Genomic DNA, 22,586 nt, shown 5'->3' on the forward strand with positions numbered 1-22,586 from the left:
TGGGCTCTCTGAAACCTGACCAAGGTTAAGAAAAACAAGTGTCCCAAAGCTCAGCAGAGCACAGACAGGCGACCAGCTCCTTCGGGTAGTTGACAGGCTGCATCGGCTCTTCCCAGGCAATCCATAGTTTTTCCCCTGGTCCTCACCCTGACGCACTACCTCCCTCACATTATCCACACTTGACACAAGTGCGTGGAATGTATACTTACAGCTTGGTCAACATTTAAAAAATAATAATTTTAAAATACCCTGTTTATGTAAAAGGGCATGTTCAAATAAAGGCTCTGTTGGAATCGTTAACATATGAAACTATCTAAGGCTGGGATTTTTTCTTTTAAACCCCAGAGTCTTTCCTAATCACAAAGAAAAGCACAATTTTCAAAATGAAGTTCCCAAATGGTTATAAGGAACTTAGATGGTTTGCTTTCTGTATTCTGTATCAGGCAGCGTACAGAAAACTTCACAACTGTTTGGTATAATAAAGGTGTCGCTTTTCTTGGGAAGAGAAAGGCCTAAACTAACAGGAATTGCCCTCAGATCTCCCCTCAAGACCCTGGGGACCATGTGTCTGTCATTTCAGGGAGTGAACTCTGGATGGTAGTGTTCTTTTTAGTTTGCAATGTTGGTCATCAAAACAAAGTTTTCTAAATTAAAGTTGCTGGGGACTCAAATAATTATCTTTTTTGACAGGGGACCTTAGTGTTTTCCACCCCTTGATTGCCCTAAGCTCTGTGGCTAAGAGCCTCAGTTTCCTCCTCTATATGAGATGATCCTACTCTAAAGGATTAGAGGGATAAGGATTGTTATAATAACCATTACTTGTTGCAAGCCTACTGTGAATAGGCACTGTATGGGAGTTTTACAAGCAATATCTCACTAAATCCTTTCAATTAAGCCATAATGTACATATTATTACTCTGATTTTAGATATAAGAAAACCCATGCTCAGCATCAGGAACCTAGTGTAAGTCCCGTGGCAACTTAGTGGTGAAGATGGTATTTGTCTTTTAAGCACATGACATAAGTGCCTAGCAAATCCTCTTGTATGTAGTACATATTAGTAATTTTTAACTATTTCATTGTTATTGCTATAACTATTGCATTATATAATTGATGTCTGATATACACAGAAAGATTTAGAAATGTTACTGATAAGGTGACTTAAAGTGGATATAAAAATCTATTAAGACCTAGTCATTCAGGTACCTTCGTTTTCCCCCAGAGTATATTTGAGCAGACAATGTAAGGCCTAAGAGAAGTTTCTAAGTAAAAGTTGATGGTCAATTAAGTTTGGGAAATGATATATATTTTATTATTCTCCTAGAGATTCGCAAGAAGCATTGCCATATTAAAGGCTCTGAGGTATTTTGCAGTAAAGAAAACTATTAATCTACTTTAACTCAAAGTTTGCAAATTATTTGACAAAGGAATTTTTTCTCTACATAATATTTATGACCATCCCTTGAAATGACTGTTCTGTGGAAAACACTTGGGATCAATGAATCTATTGAAATTCCTCTTCCAAGTTGTGCATGTTGGAATGTTTTGACAGGTCTTCTTTTTCTGCCAACTCGACTCCCTGCTGTGGATGTGCTGGGAAATGTCAGGGCTGACGATAAAGTTTTTCTGACAGTTAACCGTTAAGCCTAAGTTTTTCCTACACTTTTCTCAGGACAGTCCAACATTCTTTCCGCTTCCCTCCATTTTGTAACCACAGGTCAAATCCCAGCCCTTTCTTGCAACTTCTGTTCACAGTATTTCTCAGATCTCATTTTGCCCTGTATTTTCTGTACCTATCATTGGCTCCTCATATTTTGTTAACTGTAATTTAAATCCTGTTGCTGGGGTGGGGAGGGTGTGCCTTAGTGGTAGGGTATGTGTTTAGCAAGGGTTAGATCCCTAATCCCATAAAACAAACAAACAAAAAACTAACCTTAACATTATTTAATTTGTCATGAATATATATTAATTAAGATATCAGTGTCTGAAAATGTACCTTGCACTTCTGTATATCCCTAAAAGAACACATAAACAGTGGCATTGCTCAATTATTCATTCATTCCAGAAATGCATTGAGCATCTCTCACCTGTTGCAGTAAAGAAGTCAGTCAAGGTCATCAGTACTCTGGAGGAAACTTCTTTTTTTTTTTTTTTTTTTTTTTTTTTTGGGGGGGTGGTGGTTGGTGCTGAGATTGAACCTAGGGCTTCTTGTGTGCTAATAAACATCCACGCGGCCTCCTCCCGGAACCGCAGAGAGCGCTCCTCCCCCGGAACTCCCGCCTACTGTACTTCCCCAACCAATGGGAACTCTCCAGGAGTCCCGTAGCCGGCCTAGGTGAACAGCAGAAGTCCAATATCCATATGAATGCAAATCTTAACATAATCATATCATCTCAATGGCTAGCTGACGTCACCTTTCGACCAAAAATGCCATGCATCATATACTTGGCTCTTAGCAAAACATGAGCTCTACCACTAAGTTAGAGCTCTAGTCCTGTTCTTTTCTTGTTTTTTGTATAACTAATTTCTTCTGTATGGTTTTGCCTCTTGCAAAACCATTGCATTTTCTTCACGCTTTTATATAATATGAAAGCATGATTTGTAATGGTTGCATGACATAAAATGGATACTTCATAAATAATTATTACATAAGGAATGAGTGGAATTCTTTCTGCCTAGCTGTATTTTCTAATGTGTTTTTTTTTTGCCAAGAATGTGAATTGCTTATATAAATACATAAGCATACACACATATATATTTACAAGTTAGGTAAACTGTGGAATATCCCAATAATTGAATACTATACAATCATTAAGATAATGTCTAAATGTGTATCAAATCTGAATATGGAAGAAATACTTTTGTGGGAAAGAGTATACTGTTTAAATGTCAAAATGTATTTTTATGTATAGTATATATTTATATGTGTTCTGTAAGGAATCAATTAAAATGCTGCTGACATCATCTACCTGATTTGACCATCTCTTGAGATTGACCCAACCAGAGAAAGGATTGAAAAAAAATTCTCTTTCCTCTTTTTATATACCCTGATTCACTAGGGAAAGAAGAAGTAATAAGCCAGGCATGGTGGTACATGCCTGTAATTCCAGCCACTTGGGAGGCTGAGGCAGGAGGATCATAAGTTCAAAGCCAGTCTCAGCAATTTAGTGAGGCCCCAAAGAACTCAGTGAGATGCTGTTTATAAGTTAAATATAAAAAAGAGCTGGGGATGTGGCTCAGTGGTTAAGTGCCCCTAGGTTCAATCCCTGGTACAAATACAAAAAAAAAAAAAAAAAAACAAAAAGAAAACCCCAGGAAAAACAAATAAATAAAGAAGGAAAAGAAAGAGATAAAAAGGAAAAAAAAACTATTTAAAAAAATCATATACACACACAGAGAGGAGAGACAAGAGTGGGAGCGAGAGCTCATGCCAGAGAGACCCCAGAAGCCAACATGCCAAACACAAGCTGCAGTTATCATTTCTGGAAGGTGAGGTTAAAGAGGATTTCCAGATTTTCTTCTACTTGCCTTTACCCCTTGTTTTTCTATAATGAACATATATTACTTCAATACTCAACAAAATAAAAGTTATTTCAAAGTTCACTATTTCTTCATATTCTGAGAGCACATGCATTACCAGTCACTTCATCGACTGCCAAAGTGGAATCCACTAAGGTAGCACGACATTTTTTATTGTTTCAATTACCGAATAATAATGTTCCAAACGATTCCACTGTCAGAGCATGCTCAGGGTGTGTGTGTGTGTGTGCACGTGTGTGTATACATAATTATTTGTGCTAATTAGTATATACATAAAAGTAGTATATGTAGTGTATAGTCTATATATTAAAACAACTAATTGGAGCTTTACCTTGTTGTCACTAGATCTGCACATGTATATTAAATCCTCTCTTCCTCCAGATGACAATAATTGCCCACATTCTATACCCAAGAAAACTGAGACAGAGAAGTCAGGTAATTTGCCTTGTATCATGTTGACAGTGAATGAAAGAACCAGAAATTACACTTAAACAGAAAAGAAGATCCAAGAGACATTTTCAAGGGGAAAGAGAAAAAATATCCCTGACGCACAGGTAGAAAATTCAGGTACTTTTCTGTTCCTTTGTTCAGGCTACTCTTTAAGATGCCTCTTTTCTTTTTATGATGTAAAATTTCAAACATCATAAAAAAATACATATAGTTGAGTACCCAAAAATACGTGCAGGATACCTCGTGTTCCTGTCTGCCAGTCTCAATAATTATCAACAATATTAGGACTCTCTCTCCAATTGCTTATCTTGTACCAGAAAGACACAGTAATACCTCTGAACAGAAAAAGGATTCTATAGAGAAAAAAGTTTTAAGATTAAATAAAAAAAGAAATGACCTTTAAAAACCTTTGCACTAAGTGGTGAGAAAGTCCCCCAATAATTCCTAAGATGTGCTGATGTAGTTGCCACTTTTCCTACCCATTCCTCCATCTTTTCCATAGCTACTTGAATGCATTATTACACCCAGAAAAATGGGAGAACTGAAATAAATCCACAAAGTTCTACCATTGGGTAGAACTGGGGAAATGTCTAGTATTTGCCCAGGGAAAATGTGGCCAGGAGGACAGTCCAGGAGCAGTGGACAGGAGGCTGGGGAGATCACTCTCATTACAGGGATCACAGAGCAGGGCTGGCAGGTCACGGTCACATGCCACCTGGTTGTACCTACCCAAACTGTTGTCACTGCTTGTGGGCCAGGAAGCAATTCTATCCCTCAGTTTCTTCTTTGTACAGGAATTGTCTGATTTCACAGAAAGGTCTACTTCTTCCTTCCTAATTTCTCGAACGAGCTGCATGCGACACCGTGTAAAATCCTGAAAGGAGATCTTGCCGTTTTCATCTGCGCCCAGTTGGTTCATGATCTCCACCACGGACTCTTCCATATTCAACTGGCGACAGACCATCAGCAAGTCATTTCTGCAGAGGGGATTGAAGAGAAGAAAGTGTGTCAGGAGAGACCTTGGAGCTGCAGAAAGTGGTCAATGAAAAAAAAAAAAGGAGTAGTTCTTAAATATATTTGCACATAGTAGACCTATTTTCAACTTTCTCGATGCTTCCAGAAAAGTGGTAGTATACCCAAAAGAATCTGTTTCATCTGAGTTATTCTAGACAAAAACTCCATTGTTATTTGGTAGAGTGAGGCAATTTTAATCCTTTGTTCTCTTCCTGTCTCCACTCTATTTCTTTTGAAATTGAAGAGCTTAGAATTTTTTTTCTTTACACCTGTAGAGTGCAGCACTCTGATCTCTCCCCAGGATAGAGTTTCAGGACATAGAAAAAACATTGTTTAAATTCTTGGCAGAGTCCAAAATCTCCTCAAGTGGTAAAAGAACAACAGAGATTTTAAATAGGCTCAATTCTCAGCTTTTTGGACCACAGATAATTTTAGTTTTTCTTTAAGATATTTTCAATCTTCATTTTCATGATTCAGTGCTCACCTACCTCTGGTGTTTCCTGTTATTCTATGAGTATTTTCTACCTTCCGAGCAGGGATGGATAAGCCTGGACTACAGAGCAGTAGCCAAACCCCAGATATCTTCCAGGACCAAATGTAATATAAATACGTGTAGTGGGTGGATCTAAGGCAAATGTGTGGATTTGTTGGGGTTTTGGGCTGGACTAGAAAAGTGTAACCAGTTTATAGAGTCTTGTATTAAGGGGAAAAAAGTAAAAAAAAATGGAATAATAAGAACACCACCACCATGCTGACCAGGACTTCTAATTCAGAGGACATCATGATCCCTGACATAAAAGTCTTGTTGTTTTCTCTCCACCTAAACTCCTTTGGGCAACATTTTGTTCATACTGCTTCAATTATAAATCTCAATAAAGGTCAAAGAATTATAGGATTTAAGAGTTGAAAGAGACATTAGAAACTTATCCATGTCACAAGCAAATCTTAATAAAGCTAACAAATTATGCTCATCACAACAGACCACCAACGTTCAGTCATTTTGAGAACATGACATAGGTTTGATGTCTGAAAACTAGCCATGAAAAATAAGACCACCTCTTGGCACTTTCTTGGGAGGATTCCCTCATACGTGTAAAACTAATAAAACGTTCATGATTTTCTTTTGTTATTGAGTTTTTGCACAGGCTCCCAGATCTAGCCAGAGAGCCCACATAAGAACTGAAGAGTAGGGGTTATTGTGGTTTTCATCTTAAATGTACCCCAAAGGCTTGGGTGTAAAAGCCTCACTTGCCAGTCTGTGGTGCTTTTCTGAAGTGGCAGAAACTATAAGAGGTGATGCCAAGTGGGAGGAAGTTGGGTTATTGAAGGTGGGTCCTTGAAGGGGATACTGGAACTTTGGCTCCTTCCAGTATCTCTCTTTGCTTCTTGGCTGTCATGAGCTGAGTAGCTTTGCTCCAGCACACATTCCTCATTATGGAGGAATGTGTGCTGGAGCAAGTTCAGCCCAGTTCTGCCTCACCACAGGCCCTCCAAAATGGAACCAAGTGACCATGAACTAAAACCTCTAAGACCATAAGCCAAATAAACCTTTCTTCCCTTTAAGTTATTTTTTGCAGGCATTTAGTCACAGCAATGGAAATCTGACTGATATAGGGGTTGAGGGTATCTCTCTCCTACAATACTTACTCTTTATTGTATTTTCCCATAAGTTCAAGTCTCTAAAACCTTCTTAATTTATGCTAGGTCTATGACCCTAACGTTTTAGCTGATCACTCTGCTTCCATATGACATCCCATTTTTATGTTCCATAAAGAATTTTAATACACATCTTTTTTCCCTCTAATATAAACATATTTCTCATATGTACATATATATTTGTAAAAAGATGGATGGGTAGATGAATAAATATGTGCATGGAAGTGAGTATAGAATTTATATTAATTGGAATTTTCCATTTGTCTACAAATGTTGTACATCTATATCTTTGCTTTAACCTTAGAGGCCAGGACACTCATGGCAGGCGTGTCCTTCCCCATCCCTTAACTTCAGGCTTGACATTGAACTGGTTTGTCCCCTGGGATGTCAATGGACTTACATCTGTACAGTTGGGCTTGCTCCCTCCTACTTCTGCCGTTGATTTGAGAAGAACACACCATGGTAATTATAACTTCTCTACCTTGAGTTGCAAAATAAGCCACCCTGGCCAACCTGCAGACTCAGAGCCTAAGAGCCTACTCCAGCTACCCACAAGATGTGTGCTCAAGAATAAATTCATACCTATCAAGGCTAATTATTCAGCTGAGATTTTGTGATTGTTCCTCAGCAATAACTAATTGATACACCAAAATAAGGTAATTTTAAAAAATATTTTCATATACTTATCTGTTTTTGTCCTCTCCTATGTACAATCTGCCTGAAATTCAGCTGGATTCATGTGAGATTTAGGGGTAGTTTTAATTACTAATGCAGAAATGAAAACAGAAAGAAAGAAAGTGTACAGATTTGTCTTTGGGTATAAGGTGCACATCATGTTTTCTAAAATAAGAATCTATACTGGGCACGCATACTCCTGTAATACTAGCAGCTCAGGAGGCTGAAGCAGGAGGATCTCAAGTTTGAGACCAGCCCAGTCAACTTAGAAAGATCCTGTCTCAAAATACAAAATACAAAAATAAATAAAAAGAGATGGGGATGTAGCTTAGTGGTACAGTGCCTCTGGGTTCAACCCCTGGTAGCGTGTGTGCACACACACACACAAACAAAAGTAAAATCCAAAAAGAATTTCTTTTTAACATTTTTAGACAACAGTTTTAAAAAATGAAACTTGGTCAGAAGTAAAAAATGTTTTCTACGTTTCAAACAGTCAAATGATAAGATGTCAGTAATCTCTAATGATAAGAATATGGCATTTTTCATGTTCTTTTTTTGCCTGCCTGTATTTTATAACGTTCTGTAGTAGCAGTAATAGTAATGTAATACTTTCATAAGTTGACATGTCACTTTAGGTTTTTAAAAATGTGGACAATAATAGTACCTATCTCATAGGGTTGTTCTCAAGATAAATGAGATACTGCATGTAAAACATTTAACATAGGACTTGGCACATATTAAGTACTCAATAAATAGTAGTCATCATTATGACTATTTTATAATTATTGATCATAGATCTTTTACAGTGTCCCAGTTTCATGATTAAGGCTTTTGTGATGAAGCATGAATTTCTCAGGGGGATAAAACACCTACTGACCTGAAGTGAAAACCTCATCAAGCAGGACACTCTGTCCTGTCCACACAGACCTCCTTCCTCGCTTCCTGGGGCCCACTTACTATATTGGGTTCCCCTGGGAGAAACCCATTCTGTCCAGGCTTGAAAACCCCCATTCTATAAAAAAAAAAGCAGCTCAGAAAGAGGATTTGTGTTCTAGAAATGCCAACTCAAAGTAGAATATGTAACAATGCGTCATTTGGTAAAAAATGTGGTCAATGGGAGGCTGATATGAAAGATCAAAAACCAAAGTACATTGCACTATGCTAATACATTAAAAATACATTAAATATCAGCATACTGCAATGCATCAGATTGTAATCTATGAATAGTAGTAGCAGTTTTTTGTTTTTGTTTTGGTACTGGAAATTGAACCCAGGGACACTTAACCACTGAGCTGCATCCCCATCCCTTTTTATATTTTATTTTGAGACAGGGTCTTGCTGAATTGCTTAGGGCCTCACTAAGTTGCTGAGGCTGGCTTTGAACTTGTGATCCTCCTGCCTCTGTCTCCTGAGCCCCTGGGATTATAAGGGGTGTGCCACTGTACCTGGTTAGTACTAGTTTTTAAAAACTAAATTAAACTGAAATTCTCTCAGAATAGAGAAACAAACAATAACAACAAACAAGTATGCAGGGGAAGTACTATTATCCCATTTCACAGATTAAGATACAAAGGCTGAAAGAGTCATAGAAATAATATGTGGCAAAGCCAGGAATCTAAACCATGCCAGTCTCATTCCAAAGCACTTGCTCTCCCATTCTACAGCCCAGGGCTCTGAATGTCAATGATACCTAAATTTTACCACGTGAACACAATGAGGGAAAGCGTTAATATTAGCAGCTTAATCATTACAGGTCATCAGTTAATAATTCTATGTAAACCAGAAAGTCTATTCATTTATATAAATGTTATTTTTCTATGTTAATTATGAATGAAAATATTAAGTTACATTTTGTTATAAACATATGGAAAAAAATGTTACATGAGAGAAAAAAATTTCCAAAATCCCTCCTTGATATCAAGAAGTAAGTCTAAGATGGTGGAATGCGATGGAAATCATTATCCTGGTACATTTGGTACATCCTGTACAACCAGAGAAATGAAAAGTTGTGTTGCAATTGAGTACAAGGAATCAAAATGCATTCTGCTGTCATATATACCTAATTAGAATAAATAAATACATAAATTTTTAAAAAGCCAGACACTTAAAAAAAAAAGAATGGGAATTTCTGGGACTGTCAAAATGTGAAAATTGGATCAAAAGTGTTGTAACTTGTGCTTTTGAGCCAGATAATCCACACAGGCACATCGATGACAACATTTACTGGTGATTAAGTGACATTGAGGAAGTTGCTCAACCTTTCCAAATCTCTGTTACCAAATATTATTGGTAAAAGGGTTTAAAAACAGGATGCACCTCACAGTATTTCAATAAGGATTAATAGAGACGTGGTATACTAGACTGTCTGACAATAATAGTACTAAATATATGTTGCTTCTTTTGTTATGATTTTTTAAAAAAAGAAGTAAGTCTAGAGCCAGGTGCAGTAACACGTACCTGTAATCCCAGCAGTTTGAGAGGATGAGGCAGGAGAATCGCAAATTCTAAGCCAGTCTCAGCAATTTAGCCAGGCCCTAAGCAATTTAGAGCCTGTCTCAAAATAATAAAATAAAAAGGCCTGGAGATGTGACTCAGTGGTTAAACGCTCCTGGGTTCAATACCTGGTACCCCCCCCCACCCCACTAAATTTAGAGAGCTTGGATCTCTAAATTTAGAGAGCTTGGATCACAACCAGCATGTTAGGCTGGTAAAAATGGCCCTTAGTGCTGAGCATGGTGGTGGATGTATGTAATTGTGGCAAGTCTGGAGGCTGAGATAGGAGGATCACAAGTCCCAGGACAGCTTCAGCAACTTAGTGAGAACTTGTCTCAAAATAAAAAAAGAAAAAGGACTGGGGATGTAGCTCAGGGCCAAAAGCACCCTGGGTTCAATAAATTGTAACCATTGTGACCTGTGATCACACCCCTTTGCAATATTTCTTTGCCATCCCTTCTCTCATCAATAAGTGGAGGCTCTTTTCCTGCCTTTGAACCTGAGTTGTCCTTGAGATGTGCTTTGACTAATGGAATGTGGCAGAAATAGCCACATTCTAGGCTTTCTAGACTTTAAGATACCTGTGACCTCCACTTTCAGCCCCAGTGTATCCAGCTCCATGCAGCCTGGTAGTCCTCTGAGGACCACAGTAGTCTCTTTCTTCTGATAACACTTTGGTGTGCATGTATAACTTTGTGACAACTTGTGGATAGTTGTACTAAACTTACGTTTCTCTCTCTTTTTAAAAATTATCTTTGCGCGGCTGGGGCTGTAGCTCAGGGGCTGTAGCTCAGTGGCAGAGCGCCTGCCTAGCACATGTGAGGCACTGGGTTCCATCCTCAGCCCCACATACAAATAAAATAAAGTTATACTGTTCATCTACAAGTACAAAAAAAATTTAGAAAAATTATCTTTGCACACTTTAATTAAGCCTTATCTTTTCAACCTACCATGGGTTCCTGGAAGCAAGGATTGGTCCTATATGAATATCTTTTGAGACTTGTGCCGCACCCTGCACGTTTTGCACACAAGAAGTCCTTCAACATATTTGTTTCAATGGGTTGATTCATGAACTCTCAGAATTTAAAAATGAGCACTTTTTTTGAAGGGGATCCCCGCTTTAATATCGTTGCATATATACCTTGTTGTATTTTCTTAGAATTCAGCACACAGAATGCTCAGAAAGTATGAATGGTCCATGGAACCCTCCAAACAAAACCAAAAACCCCACCACTGAAAAAAGAACACCAGTGGTCCTGTAGCTGGAGTGATAGAGCAGCATGATGGCTTCTCTGCCCTGGGAGAGAAAAGTTTCTCAGAGGAAGAGCAATAAGCTGGGGTTGTCCAAAACTAAATAGTACTGTGGGGAGTTATTGCAGTAGCAAGAACATCATCACATGAGGCACCTGCCTCCAAAACAAAAGCTTTTTGTGTATTGCATGCATGTTCCCCTTAGAGAGAGGGACACATCGTGAGAAATGTGTCACTAGGGTGATTTCATCATTGCATAAACATCATACAGTGGATTCACACCAATGGAGACAGCTTCAGTGTCACTAAGTGATATATGCTCATGGGACCATCATCTGTATATGTAGCCCATTGTTGACTGAAATGTCATCATGCAGTGTGTGTTAAGTCAGATTTTTGTCACTGTGAAAAAATGCCTGAGAAAATCAAAACTTAAGGGAAAAAAAGATTTATTTTGGCTCACAGTTTCAGGACTTTCAGTCCAAGGTCAGCCAGCTCCATTGCTTTGGCCTGGGGTGGGATCATCGTGGGAGAGTGTAGAAAAGCAAAGCTTCTCAACTTTTTGCAGCCAGGAAGTTGATAGAAGAGCCAGAGAGTGAAGAGATTGGGGACAAGGTGTATCCCTCATAGGCATGCCCTGGTGTCCTCCAACAGGGCCCTAGCTCCTAATAGCCCAATTAGGTACAAACTCCAATCAATCAATCAACTGATAAGGTTAGCACCCTCACTGTCTTAGTCAGCTTTATGCTTCTGAGACCAAAAACCACTGAGAGAAGGAAAAGTTTATTTTGGCTCATGGTTCAGAGGTTTATTTATTTTTAAATTTTTATTTCTTCTTTTTAGTTATATGTGATAGTAGAGTCTATTTTGACATATTTATACAAACATGGAGTATATCTGATTCTAATTTGGACCCCAGTCTTGTGGATGTATACAATGGTGAGATTCACTGTGGTATATTTATATATGTACACAGGAAAGTTATATTAGATTCATTTCACTGTCTTTCCTATTCCTACCCCTCCCTTCCCTTCATTCCCCTATGTCTAATCCATTAAACTTCTATTCCCTGCCCACCCCCCGCTTGTTATATGTTAGAATCCACATATTACAGAGAACATTTGACCTTTTTTTTTTTTTTGGAGTGGCTAATTTCACTTAGCATGAAAGTCTTTAGCTCCATCCATTTACCTATAAATATCATAATGTCATTCTTCTTTATGGCTGAGTAATATCCTACTTGAATATACATACCATAATTTCTTTATCCATTCATTGTTAATGCACATCTAGGCTGTTTTCATAGCTTAGCTATTATGAATTGTGCTGCTATAAACATTGATGTGGTTATGTCACTGTACTGTGCTGATTTTAACTTCTTTGGATATATACCAAGGAGTGGTGTAACTGGGTCAAATGGTAGTACCTTTCCTAATTTTCTGAGGAATCTCCATACTGCTCTCCAGCATGGTTGCACTAATTTGCAGTACCATAATGCATGAGTGTTCCATGGGCTGTGTGTGTGAGCTATGAGCATTTGAGCACATGAGGGGACTGGACTGACATTGCTTCTCTGACTGGACTGTGCGACATATGTGTCCTTTTCACTGGCTCTGCCTTTGATCCCACACAGCACCTGAGATTGGTGTGGCTTTCCAAGATGTCAGTCAATCTGCTGACCTCAAGACATCACCAAGCAACCCCTGGAAACCTAATCCCTTGCCTTATTTGGGTTGAACTTTCTCGAATGTCTTTCTCCTCAATAAATAGGATGGTTTCAGATGTGTTCTCTTTCTTTCCAACAGACTCTTAAGGTCGAGAACTCTTACTGATTCTGCAAGCAAAAGGAATTTCTGTGTGTTGTGTGCTTCTTTCACTGTTTTCTCAGTTATTGATGTAGCCAGCTCTTGTGAACCCAGCTCAGGTTGCCAGCCCAGCAAGCTGGTGATACCCCACATTCTCACCAACATTTATTGTTACTTGTATTCTTAATAATTATCAATCTGAATGGAGTGAGATGAAATATCAGTGTACTTTTAATTGCTATTACTCTAATTGCTAGAGGTGTTAAATATTTTTTAAATATATTTATTGACTATTTGTATTTCTTCTTTTGAGAAGTTTCTATTTAGTTCCTTTGCCCATTTACTGATCGGGTTATTTGTTTTTTGGTGTTAAGATTTTTGAGTTCTTTATATATCCTGGAAATTAATGCCTTATTTGAGGTGCAGGTGGCAAAGATTTTTTTCCATTCTATAGGTTCTGTCTTCAAGCTTTTGATTGTTTCCTTTGCTGTGAAGAAGATTTTTTGTTTGTTTGTTTTTTTAATTTGAAACCATCCCATTTACTGATGTTTTATTTTACTTCTTGTGCTTTAGAAATCTGTTAAGGAAGTCAGTTCCTAAGCCAACATGTTGGAGTGTTGGGCTTACATTTTCTTTAATAGGTGCAGGGTTTCTGAGTTTTGTGCAAGGTCAGAGATAGGAGTTAAATTTCATTTTACTACATGTGGATTTCCAGTTTTCCAAGCACCATGGTTCAGAGGTTTAATTCATGGTGTGCCAACCCCATTTCTCTGGGCCCAGGGTGAGGCAGTACATCACAGTGCAAAGGTGTGGTGGAGGAATGTTGTTCCATTCATGGCATCCAGGAAAGAGAGAGAGAGAGAGAAAGAGAGAGAGAGAGAGAGAGAGAGAGAGAGAGAAGAGAAGAGAAGAGAAGAGAAGAGAAGAAGAGGGGAGGAGTGAATGGAGGGGAAAGAAGGGTAGGAGAGAGGATAGGGGAAGGGGCTGTAGGGAATACCCCCAGTGACCCACCTTCTTCAGACACTCCTCACCTGCCTACAGCTATCACCAAGTCAGTCGATTCAAACTAGGATGGACTGATTAGGTTACAGCTCTCACAATCCAATCATTTCACCTTTGAACATTCCTGCATTAACACAGGAGCTTTTGGAGAACACCTCATATCCAAACGGTGATCCAATCACTTCCCCAAAGCCCCACCTCTGAACACTGCTGCACGGGAACCAAGCAGATCCAAACATAACACAGTGCATGACTACGCATCAGAAAATAAGCACTCAATGTAGAAAATGATGACAAGAAAAAAGAAGACAATATAAATTACATTTCATTGCTCTACCCAGTAATAGTCACAGTGAATATATTGGTGAATGTCCTAAAATTTTGGTGAACATTTCTGCCTCTAAATCATCACTATTACAAGTACTCTAAAAGATGTTTCAAGCTTCTTGATATTCATACATATATGTCCTATCTTTAGAGTACATCACCATGGTGTGAGAAAGAAATAGGTTCCAGGTTATAGCAGAGGCCCTGGCTCAGTGGGTAAGACAGTGTTTAGTTCTGTAGAGAGCACCAGTCACCAGGTGGTAGAACTGAAGTGCAGCTGAAGATGGATGCTTCCAGCTCAAAACTGCGTGGTTTTCAATGCACATTATTACTTTCTGTATATAAAAATCTTATTTTTTCCTCTTGATTGTTATTCTTCCTCTAACTTACAAAGAAAATGAGTGGGAAGTGAAAATTCAATGAAGCTATTTATCATTCAAGGAAATTCACAGCCTTACATCAGGGAACTATAATAGGAAAGATGGGCTTTGGTCTCTCAGGTGCAGGGGACGAGAACACCACTATTCTTTCCCACGATGACAGTAAATTCCAAACCCAGTTGGAATGAAGAATAAGCGAAGGCAATTATTATGTTTATTAATTTTGTTATATGCTTCTGTTCAAAATTCTTAACTGAGACCCTTGGATCTAACACATGAACCCATAGTTAAAAGACCCAAAATAGATTCTCATGAAAAAACAACTTCTTCCAGTTGGGTCCCACCTCCAAATAAGACATTCCAAAAAGCTCATGTCTAAAAGCTTATTTGGCCCCTGTTTAATTTGAGTCACATAAAAATCTTATTTAGAAGACTACAATTTCAGTTCCATAAATATTCAGATTTTTTAATAAGAAATATATTATTAGAAAACAGGTTTCTGAGCTACAGTTGATAATTTCTACCTACAGCTGCTGTCTGGAGCAAATCCATTTGCCTTTCATTGTTACTACTTAGTCAAATAAAGTACAAGTCAAAGAAGTAAATAAACACATGAACCCATAGGTAAAAGAACCCATAGTTAGAAGAGATTTTGAACGTTAAGAGATTTCAATATATTTCAAAAAGGTATAAAAGAGATGGGAACATGTTGATTTCCTTGCTTGGAAAATGTAGATATTAATGATGCCAACCTCATAGGTTGGTTGTGAGGATATCCTATGAGGTTGGCATCATTAATATCTACATTTTCCAAGCGAGGAAATGAAGGAACAGGGGTGGTAAATAGCTAATCCAGATACTTATCAATAGAAAATATATCTAAAAATTGAGGTAGCATTGGGCAGTGAAATACAACAACAGAATGGAGTTTTTGAAATACATATAACATCATAAATCTCCTAAAGAGTAGTGAGTAAAATCCTCAAACTGAAGAATGACTTGAATGACAGCATCTATCTAAAAACATACAAAAAACTACTATACATTTCATGTAGATCTACACATAAGCAAGCAATAAAAACAAGGTCAGGAAGGATAAATGTCTGCTGCAAAGTAGTGAGGGAGAGAGGGGAATAGGGTTTAGGAAAAGAAAAATGGGTTCAACAGGCATTTATAATGCATTAAAAATTACAGGCAAATATAACATTAACATCTCTTCAATCTCAATTATGGTATATAAGTATTCATCATATCCTCCATAATTTTCAGATTTTTAAAACATTTCTTACCACAAAAACCAACATGTAAAAAGTCAACTTGAAACAAATGTGGTTCAAGGCCATGGTAGGAGAGGAAAGCCAAAATAAAACATGTCACTCATCTCAATAAGCATTTACAGGACATGCTGCTTGGAGTTAAGTGAAGTTAGACTATCCAAAATGGCACTTCAGGATTTTTGCTCATCCTTACAGAATATAGCACATTGGATTATTTTCCTATGAGAACATCTGGTTTTTCTTTCTTTTTTCTTTTTTTGGTACCAGGGGTTGAACTCAGGGGTGTTTAACCACTGAGCCACATCCCCAGCCCTTTTTATATTTTTTTCTAGAGACAACGTCTCACTAAGTTGCTTAGGGCCTCCCTAAGTTACTGAGGCTGACTTTGAACTGTCTTCCTCCTCTGCCTCCAAAGCCTCTGGGATTACAGGCATGCACAACTGAGCCCGTAGGGCATGTGTCCCTACACAACTGCAACTGTGCTCAGCTGAACATCTGATTTCTAAAAGTGGAATTACTCTTTGTTAAATGGTTCATAGTTTTCAGAACATCCCTTGAGAACTATCCATCAATTTATTTTTTTATTTTAGGGGATTTAAACTTTTAAAATTTGTTTTAAAATTAGTTATACATGACAGTAGAATGCATTTATGCACTTTGATATATCATACATAGATGGGATATAATTTCTTACTTTTCTGAGTGTACATGTTGCAGAATCATATTGGTCATGTAGTCACATATATACATAAAGTAATAATGTCTGTTTCATTCTACTATCTTTCCTATCCCTACATCCTCTCCTTTCCCCTCCCATCACCTCCCTCTACCTAATCTAAGGTAACGCTATTCTTCCCTAGTGCCCCCTGCCTTTTTGTGAATTAGCATCTGCATATTAGAGAAAACATTCAGTCTTTGGTTTTGTGGGATTGGCTTATTTCACTTAGCATGATATTCTCCAACTCCAACCATTTACTGGCAAACGCCATAATTTCACTTTTCTTTAAAGTTGAGTGATATTCCATTGAGTATATATACCACATTTTCTTTATCCATTCATCTGTCTATCCATTCATCTAGGGACACTTAGTTTGGTTCCATAGTCTAGCTATTGTGAATTGAGCTGCTATAACCATTGATGTGGCTGCATTACTGTAGTATGCTGATTTTAAGTCCTTTGGGTATAAACCAAGGAGTGGGATAGCTGGGTCAAATGGCGGTTCCCTTCTGAGGAATCTCCACGCTGCTTTCCAAAATGACTGCACCAATTTTCAGATCCAGCAGCAACGTTTGAGTGTACCTTTTTCACCACATCCTTGCCAACATTTATTGTTGCCTGTATTCTTGATGAATGCCATTCTGGCTGGAGTGAGATGAAATCTTAGAGTAGTTTTGATTTGCATTTCTCTAATTGCTAAAGATGTTGAACACTTTTTCATATATTTGTTGATCAATTGTATTTCTTCTTCTATGAAGTGTCTGTACAGTTCCTTAGCCCATTTATTGATTGGGTTATTTGTTTTATTTTTGGTGTTAAGTTTTTTGGGTTCTTTATATATACGAGAGATTAACGCTTTGTTGGAGGTGCATGTGGTAAAGATTTTCTCCCAATCTGTAGGCTCTCTCTTCACCTTATTAATTGATTCCTTGCTGAGAAGAAACTTTTTAATTTGAATCCAACCCATTTATTAATTCTGGATTTTACTTCTTGCGCTTTAGGAGTCTTGTTAAGAAGGTCAGATCCTAGGCCAATGTGGTAAAGATTTGGGCCTATTTTTTCTTCTGTTAGGCGCAGGGTCTCTGTTCTAATGCCTAAGTCTTTGATTGACTTTGAGTTGATCTTTGTGCAGGGTGAGAGATAGAGGTTTAATTTCATTTTGCTACATATGGATTTCCAGTTTTGCCAGCGCCATTTGTTGAGTAGGCTATCTTTTCTCCAGTGAATGTTTTTGACATCCTTGTCTAGTATGAGATAACAGTATTTATGTGGGTTTGTCTCTGTTTCCTCCATTCTGTACCATTGGTCTATAAGTCTATTTTGGTGCCAATACCATGCCAATTTTGTTACTATAGCTCTGTTGTATAGTTTAAGTTCTGGTATTGGGATGCTTCCTGCTTCACTTTTCTTGCTTAGGATTGCTTTAGCTATTCTGGGTCTCATTTTTCCAAATAAATTTTATGATTGCTTTTTCTATTCCTATGAGAAATGTCATTGTGATTTTAATAGGATTGCATTAAATCTGTATAATGCTTTTGGTAGTATGGCCATTTTGACAATATTAATTCTGCCTATCCAGGAGCATGAGAGATCTTTTGAGGTTTTCTTCAATTTCTTTCTTTGGAGGTTTTCTTTAATTTCTTTCTTTAGTGTTCTGTAGTTTTCACTGTAGAGGTCTTTCACCTCTTTTGTTAGATTGATTCCCAGGTATTTTATTTTCTTTATATGAGGCTGTTGTGGATGGAGTAATTTTCCTAATTTCTCTTTCAGTGGATTCATTGCTGATGTATAGGAATGCATTTGATTTATGGTTGTTGATTTTATATCCTGCTACTTTGCTGAATTCATTTATTAGTTCTAGGAGTTTTCTGGTGGAATTTTTGGATCTTCTAGATATAGAACCATGTCATCAGCAAATAGTGATAGTTTTGAGTTCTTCTTTACCTATTTGTATCCCTTTAATTTCTTTTGTGTGTCAATTGCTCTGGCTAGTTTTAAGAATGATGTTGAATAGAAGTGGTGATAAGGGGGCATCCTTGTCTTCATCCAGTTTGTAGAGGGAATGTTTTCAATTCTCCATTTAGAATGATGCTGGCCTTGGGTTTAGCATACATAGCTTTTACAATGTTGAGGTATGTTTCTACTATGCCTAGTTTTTCTTATGTTTTGAATATGAAGGTGTGCTGTATTTTGTCAAATGCTTTTCCTGCATCTATTGAGATGATCATATGATTCTTGTTTTTAAGTCTATTAATATGGTGAATTATGTTTATGGATTTCCATATGTTGAACCAACACTGCATCCCTAGGATGAAACCCACTTGATTGTGGTGCACTATCTTTTAAATACGTTTTTATATACAACTTGCCAGAATTTTATTGAGAATTTTTTGCATCTATGTTCATCAGGTATATTGGTCTGAAGTTTTATTTCCTTGATGTGTCTGTCTGGTTTTAGTATCAGCGTGATATTAGCTTCATAGAATGAGTTTGGAAGGGTCCACTCCTTTTCAATTTCATGGAATAAGTGAGGAGGATTGGTGTTAATTCTTCTTTGCAAGTCTTGTAAAATTCAGCTGAGAATCCATCTGGTTTTGAGCTTTTATTGGTAGGCTTTTGATGGTGTTTTCTATTTCATTACTTGAAATTGATCTGTTTAAATCATGTATGACCTCCTCATTCAGTTTGGGTAGGTCAATATGTCTCTAGAAATTTGTCAATATCTTTGACATTTTCTATTTTATTAGAGTATAAATTTTCAAAATAGTTTCTAATTATCTCTGTATTTCAGATGTGTCCATCGTGATATTTCCTTCTTCGTCTTGTATTTCCGTAATTTGAGTTTTCTCTCTTTTTCTCTTCATTAGCATGGCCAGGGGTTTATCTATTTTATTTATTTTTTTCAAAGAAGAAACGTTTTGTTTTGTCAATTTTTACAATTGTTTCTTTTGTTTCAATTTCATTGATTTCAGCTCTAATTTTAATTATTTCCTATCTTCTATTGTTTACGGTGTTGGTTTGTTCTTCTTTTTCTAGGGCTTTGAGATATAGTGTTAGATCATTTATTTGTTGACTTTTTATTCTTTTAATGAATGCACTCAATGCAATAAACTTTCCTCTTAGTACTGCCTTCATAGTGTCCCAGAGATTTTGATATATTGTATCAGTGTTCTCATTTACCACGAAGAACTTTTTAATTTCATCCTTGATTTCTTCTACTACCCATTCATCATTCAATTGTGTATTATTTAGTCTCCATTTGTTACAGTAGCTTCTATTTTTTATTTTATCATAGATTTATAATTTCATTCCATTGTGGTCTAATAGAATGCAGGGTGTTATCTATGTTTTTTTGTATTTACTGAGAGTTGCTTTGTGGAATAAGATATGGTCTATTTTATAGAAGAAGCCATGTGCTGCTGAGAAAAAAGTATATTTGCTCATTGATGGATGAAATATTCTATACATGTCTGTTAAGTCTAAATTATTGATTGTATTATTGAGTTCTATAGTTTCCTTATTTAGTTTTTGTTTGGAAAAATCTGTCCAGTACTGAGAGAGGTGTATTAAAATCACCCAGTATTATTGTATTGTGGTCTATTTGACTCTTGAAAATGAAAAGGGTTTTATTGATGTACATAATGCTCCATTGTTTGGAGTATAAACATTTATAATTGTTATGTCCTGCTTACATATACTTCCTTAAGAAGTATGAAATGTCCTTCTTTGTGTCTTCTGATTAACTTTGGTTTGAAGTCTACTTTATCTGAAATGAGAATGGAAACCCCTGCTTGCTTATGCAATCCACAGGAGTGATAAGTTTTTCCCCATCCTTTCACTTTCAGCCTGTGGACATCTTTGCCTATGAAGTGAGTTCCTTGAAGATAGCATATTGTTGGGTCTTGCTTTTTAATCCAATCTGCCAGCCTATGTCTTTTGATTGATGAGTTTAGGCTGTTAACATTCAAGGTAATTATTGAGATATGATTTGTATTCCCTGTCATTTTGATTTATTTCTGGTTTTTGTCTTAGTTTCTCATTTGGTTGAATGTACCTTTAGTGTAGATCCTCCCTTTTCTGGTTTTTGCTTCTTTTTTTTTTCCACTTCATCCTCATGGAATATTTTGTTGAGAATGCTCTGTAGTATAGGCTTTCTAGTTGTGAATTCTTTTAATTTTTTTAGTTGTTGTTTATCATGGAATGTTTTAATTTTATCTTCAAATCTGAAACTTAACTTCACTGAATATAAAATTCTTGGTTGGCATCTGTCTTCTATCAGAGCTTGAAATATATTATTCCAGGACCTTCTAGCTTTGAGGGTATGGGCTGAGAAATCAGTTGAAATCCAAAATGGTTTCCTCCATACGTAATTTGATTTTTTTCTCTCACAGCCTTTAAGATTTTATCTTTATTCTCTGTGTTAGTCATTCTCATTATAATGTGTCTTGGTGTGGGTCTGCAGCAATTTTGTACATCTGGGGTCCTGTAAGCCTCTTGTATTTGATTTTCCATTCCATTCTCTAGGTTTGGGAAATTTTCTGCTATTATATCATTGAAAAGACTGTGCATTCCTTTGGTTTGTATCTCTGTTCCTTCCTCTATTCCGATAACTTTTAAATTTGGTCTTTTCATGTTATTCCATAATTCTTGGATGTTCTGTTCATGGTTTCTTACCATCTTCTCCACATGTTTAATTCTGCTTTCAAGATTATGTACTTCATCTTCATTGTCTGAGGTTCTGTCTTCCATGTGGTCTAGTCTGTTGGTGATGCTTTCTATTGAATTTATAATTTGGTTTACTGATTCTCTCATTTTGAGGATTTCTGCTTTTTTTTTTTTTTCATGATCTTTATTGAAGTGGTCTTTTACTTCCTGTACTTTTTCTTTGATTTCGCTCCTTATACTGTCCTTTATGTCACATATCAGTTTAACTATATACAAACTGAACTCCTTCTTGGACATTTCTTCTACTGTGTTATCAGTGGCTTCTGTTGTTAAAGTATCTTGGTTTGTTTGGGACACTTTATTCCCTTGTTTTTTCATGTTGTTAGTGTTTTCTCATCTAAAAGTATGGACCTAAGGCAGGATAAATTCTACCCTGTAGACCTATAGTGTCCCTGAAGGTTTCCAGCACTTTGCCTTTACTAGTAAGACCAATATCAACAGCACCTAGTGTATACAATATATAGCCTTAATATATTAGCTCCCACTAAGGCGTCTACTGCTTTCTCACATTAAACCAAAATGATGAGTTCAATAACTATCTATAGTACAAACAGAATATTTGTTAAAAATGATTTACCATTTCAAATGGTGGATGAGAGAACAGAGGTAGTATAATATGCAGTATTCCTGAGGGAGGAAGAGAGAAGCTAGAAGTAAAAAATCAGAGGAAGAGTGGAAGAGGAGCCAACAGAGATCTGCTGTTGTTTGGAGAAAAGTTGGAAAGAAAATAGACAAGAGATTGGAAGAATACAAACAAAGAGAAAAAATTAAAGACACACTGGACCGGCAGTTCCCAGCTGGAGTCCCCAGACAGAGGCTCTTGTGGTGGTAAATCTGCTGACACCTAGGCCCCAGGCCCTGCCTAGTGTCCCAAAATGGGTGCAGCCACATGCAACCAAACCTGGAGTCTCTCCTGAAGCAGTCCTCTAGGCCATGGTAGCAATAGTAGTGGTGGTGGTTGTTGGTCAACAGCAGCTGCAGCTGCAACTGCAGCTATGGGGGCAGAGCTATCAGGCGATCTCCAGGGGTCAGCAGCAGTGTCTGCTTCAGTTGCATCAGGGGAAGTGGTTTCTTCTGTGGCAGCAGCACGCAGAAAGAAGACCTCCAGATGCTCTCAGGCTGGCAGCAGTGGAATCATAGGCAGTAGCAATGGCGGTAGCAGTGCAGACAGCAGTTGATTGACAGGAGACTTCCAGGTCAGCAGCAGTGACCACAGAGGTAGAGTCAGAATTCTGGTCCAAGGTAACCAAGACCATGCCCAAAGAAGAGACCT

At 37.4% G+C, this 22,586-nt stretch overlaps 1 protein-coding gene across 2 annotated transcripts in view; it reads right to left on the reverse strand.

Moving 5' to 3' along the window:
• The window catches only part of Mcc (MCC regulator of WNT signaling pathway), a 445,938-nt gene that overhangs the window by 337,826 nt on the left and 85,526 nt on the right, over positions 1-22,586 (reverse strand). For both annotated transcript variants that reach the window (XM_048791968.1, XM_048791967.1), the window contains one exon: positions 4,720-4,967. In XM_048791968.1, the coding sequence (XP_048647925.1) occupies positions 4,720-4,967 (248 nt within the window). The remainder of the gene's footprint in view (positions 1-4,719; positions 4,968-22,586) is intronic.

The sequence above is a fragment of the Marmota marmota genome, unplaced genomic scaffold (genome assembly GCF_001458135.2).
Source record: "Marmota marmota marmota unplaced genomic scaffold, marMar, whole genome shotgun sequence".
Classification (NCBI taxonomy): domain Eukaryota; kingdom Metazoa; phylum Chordata; class Mammalia; order Rodentia; family Sciuridae; genus Marmota; species Marmota marmota.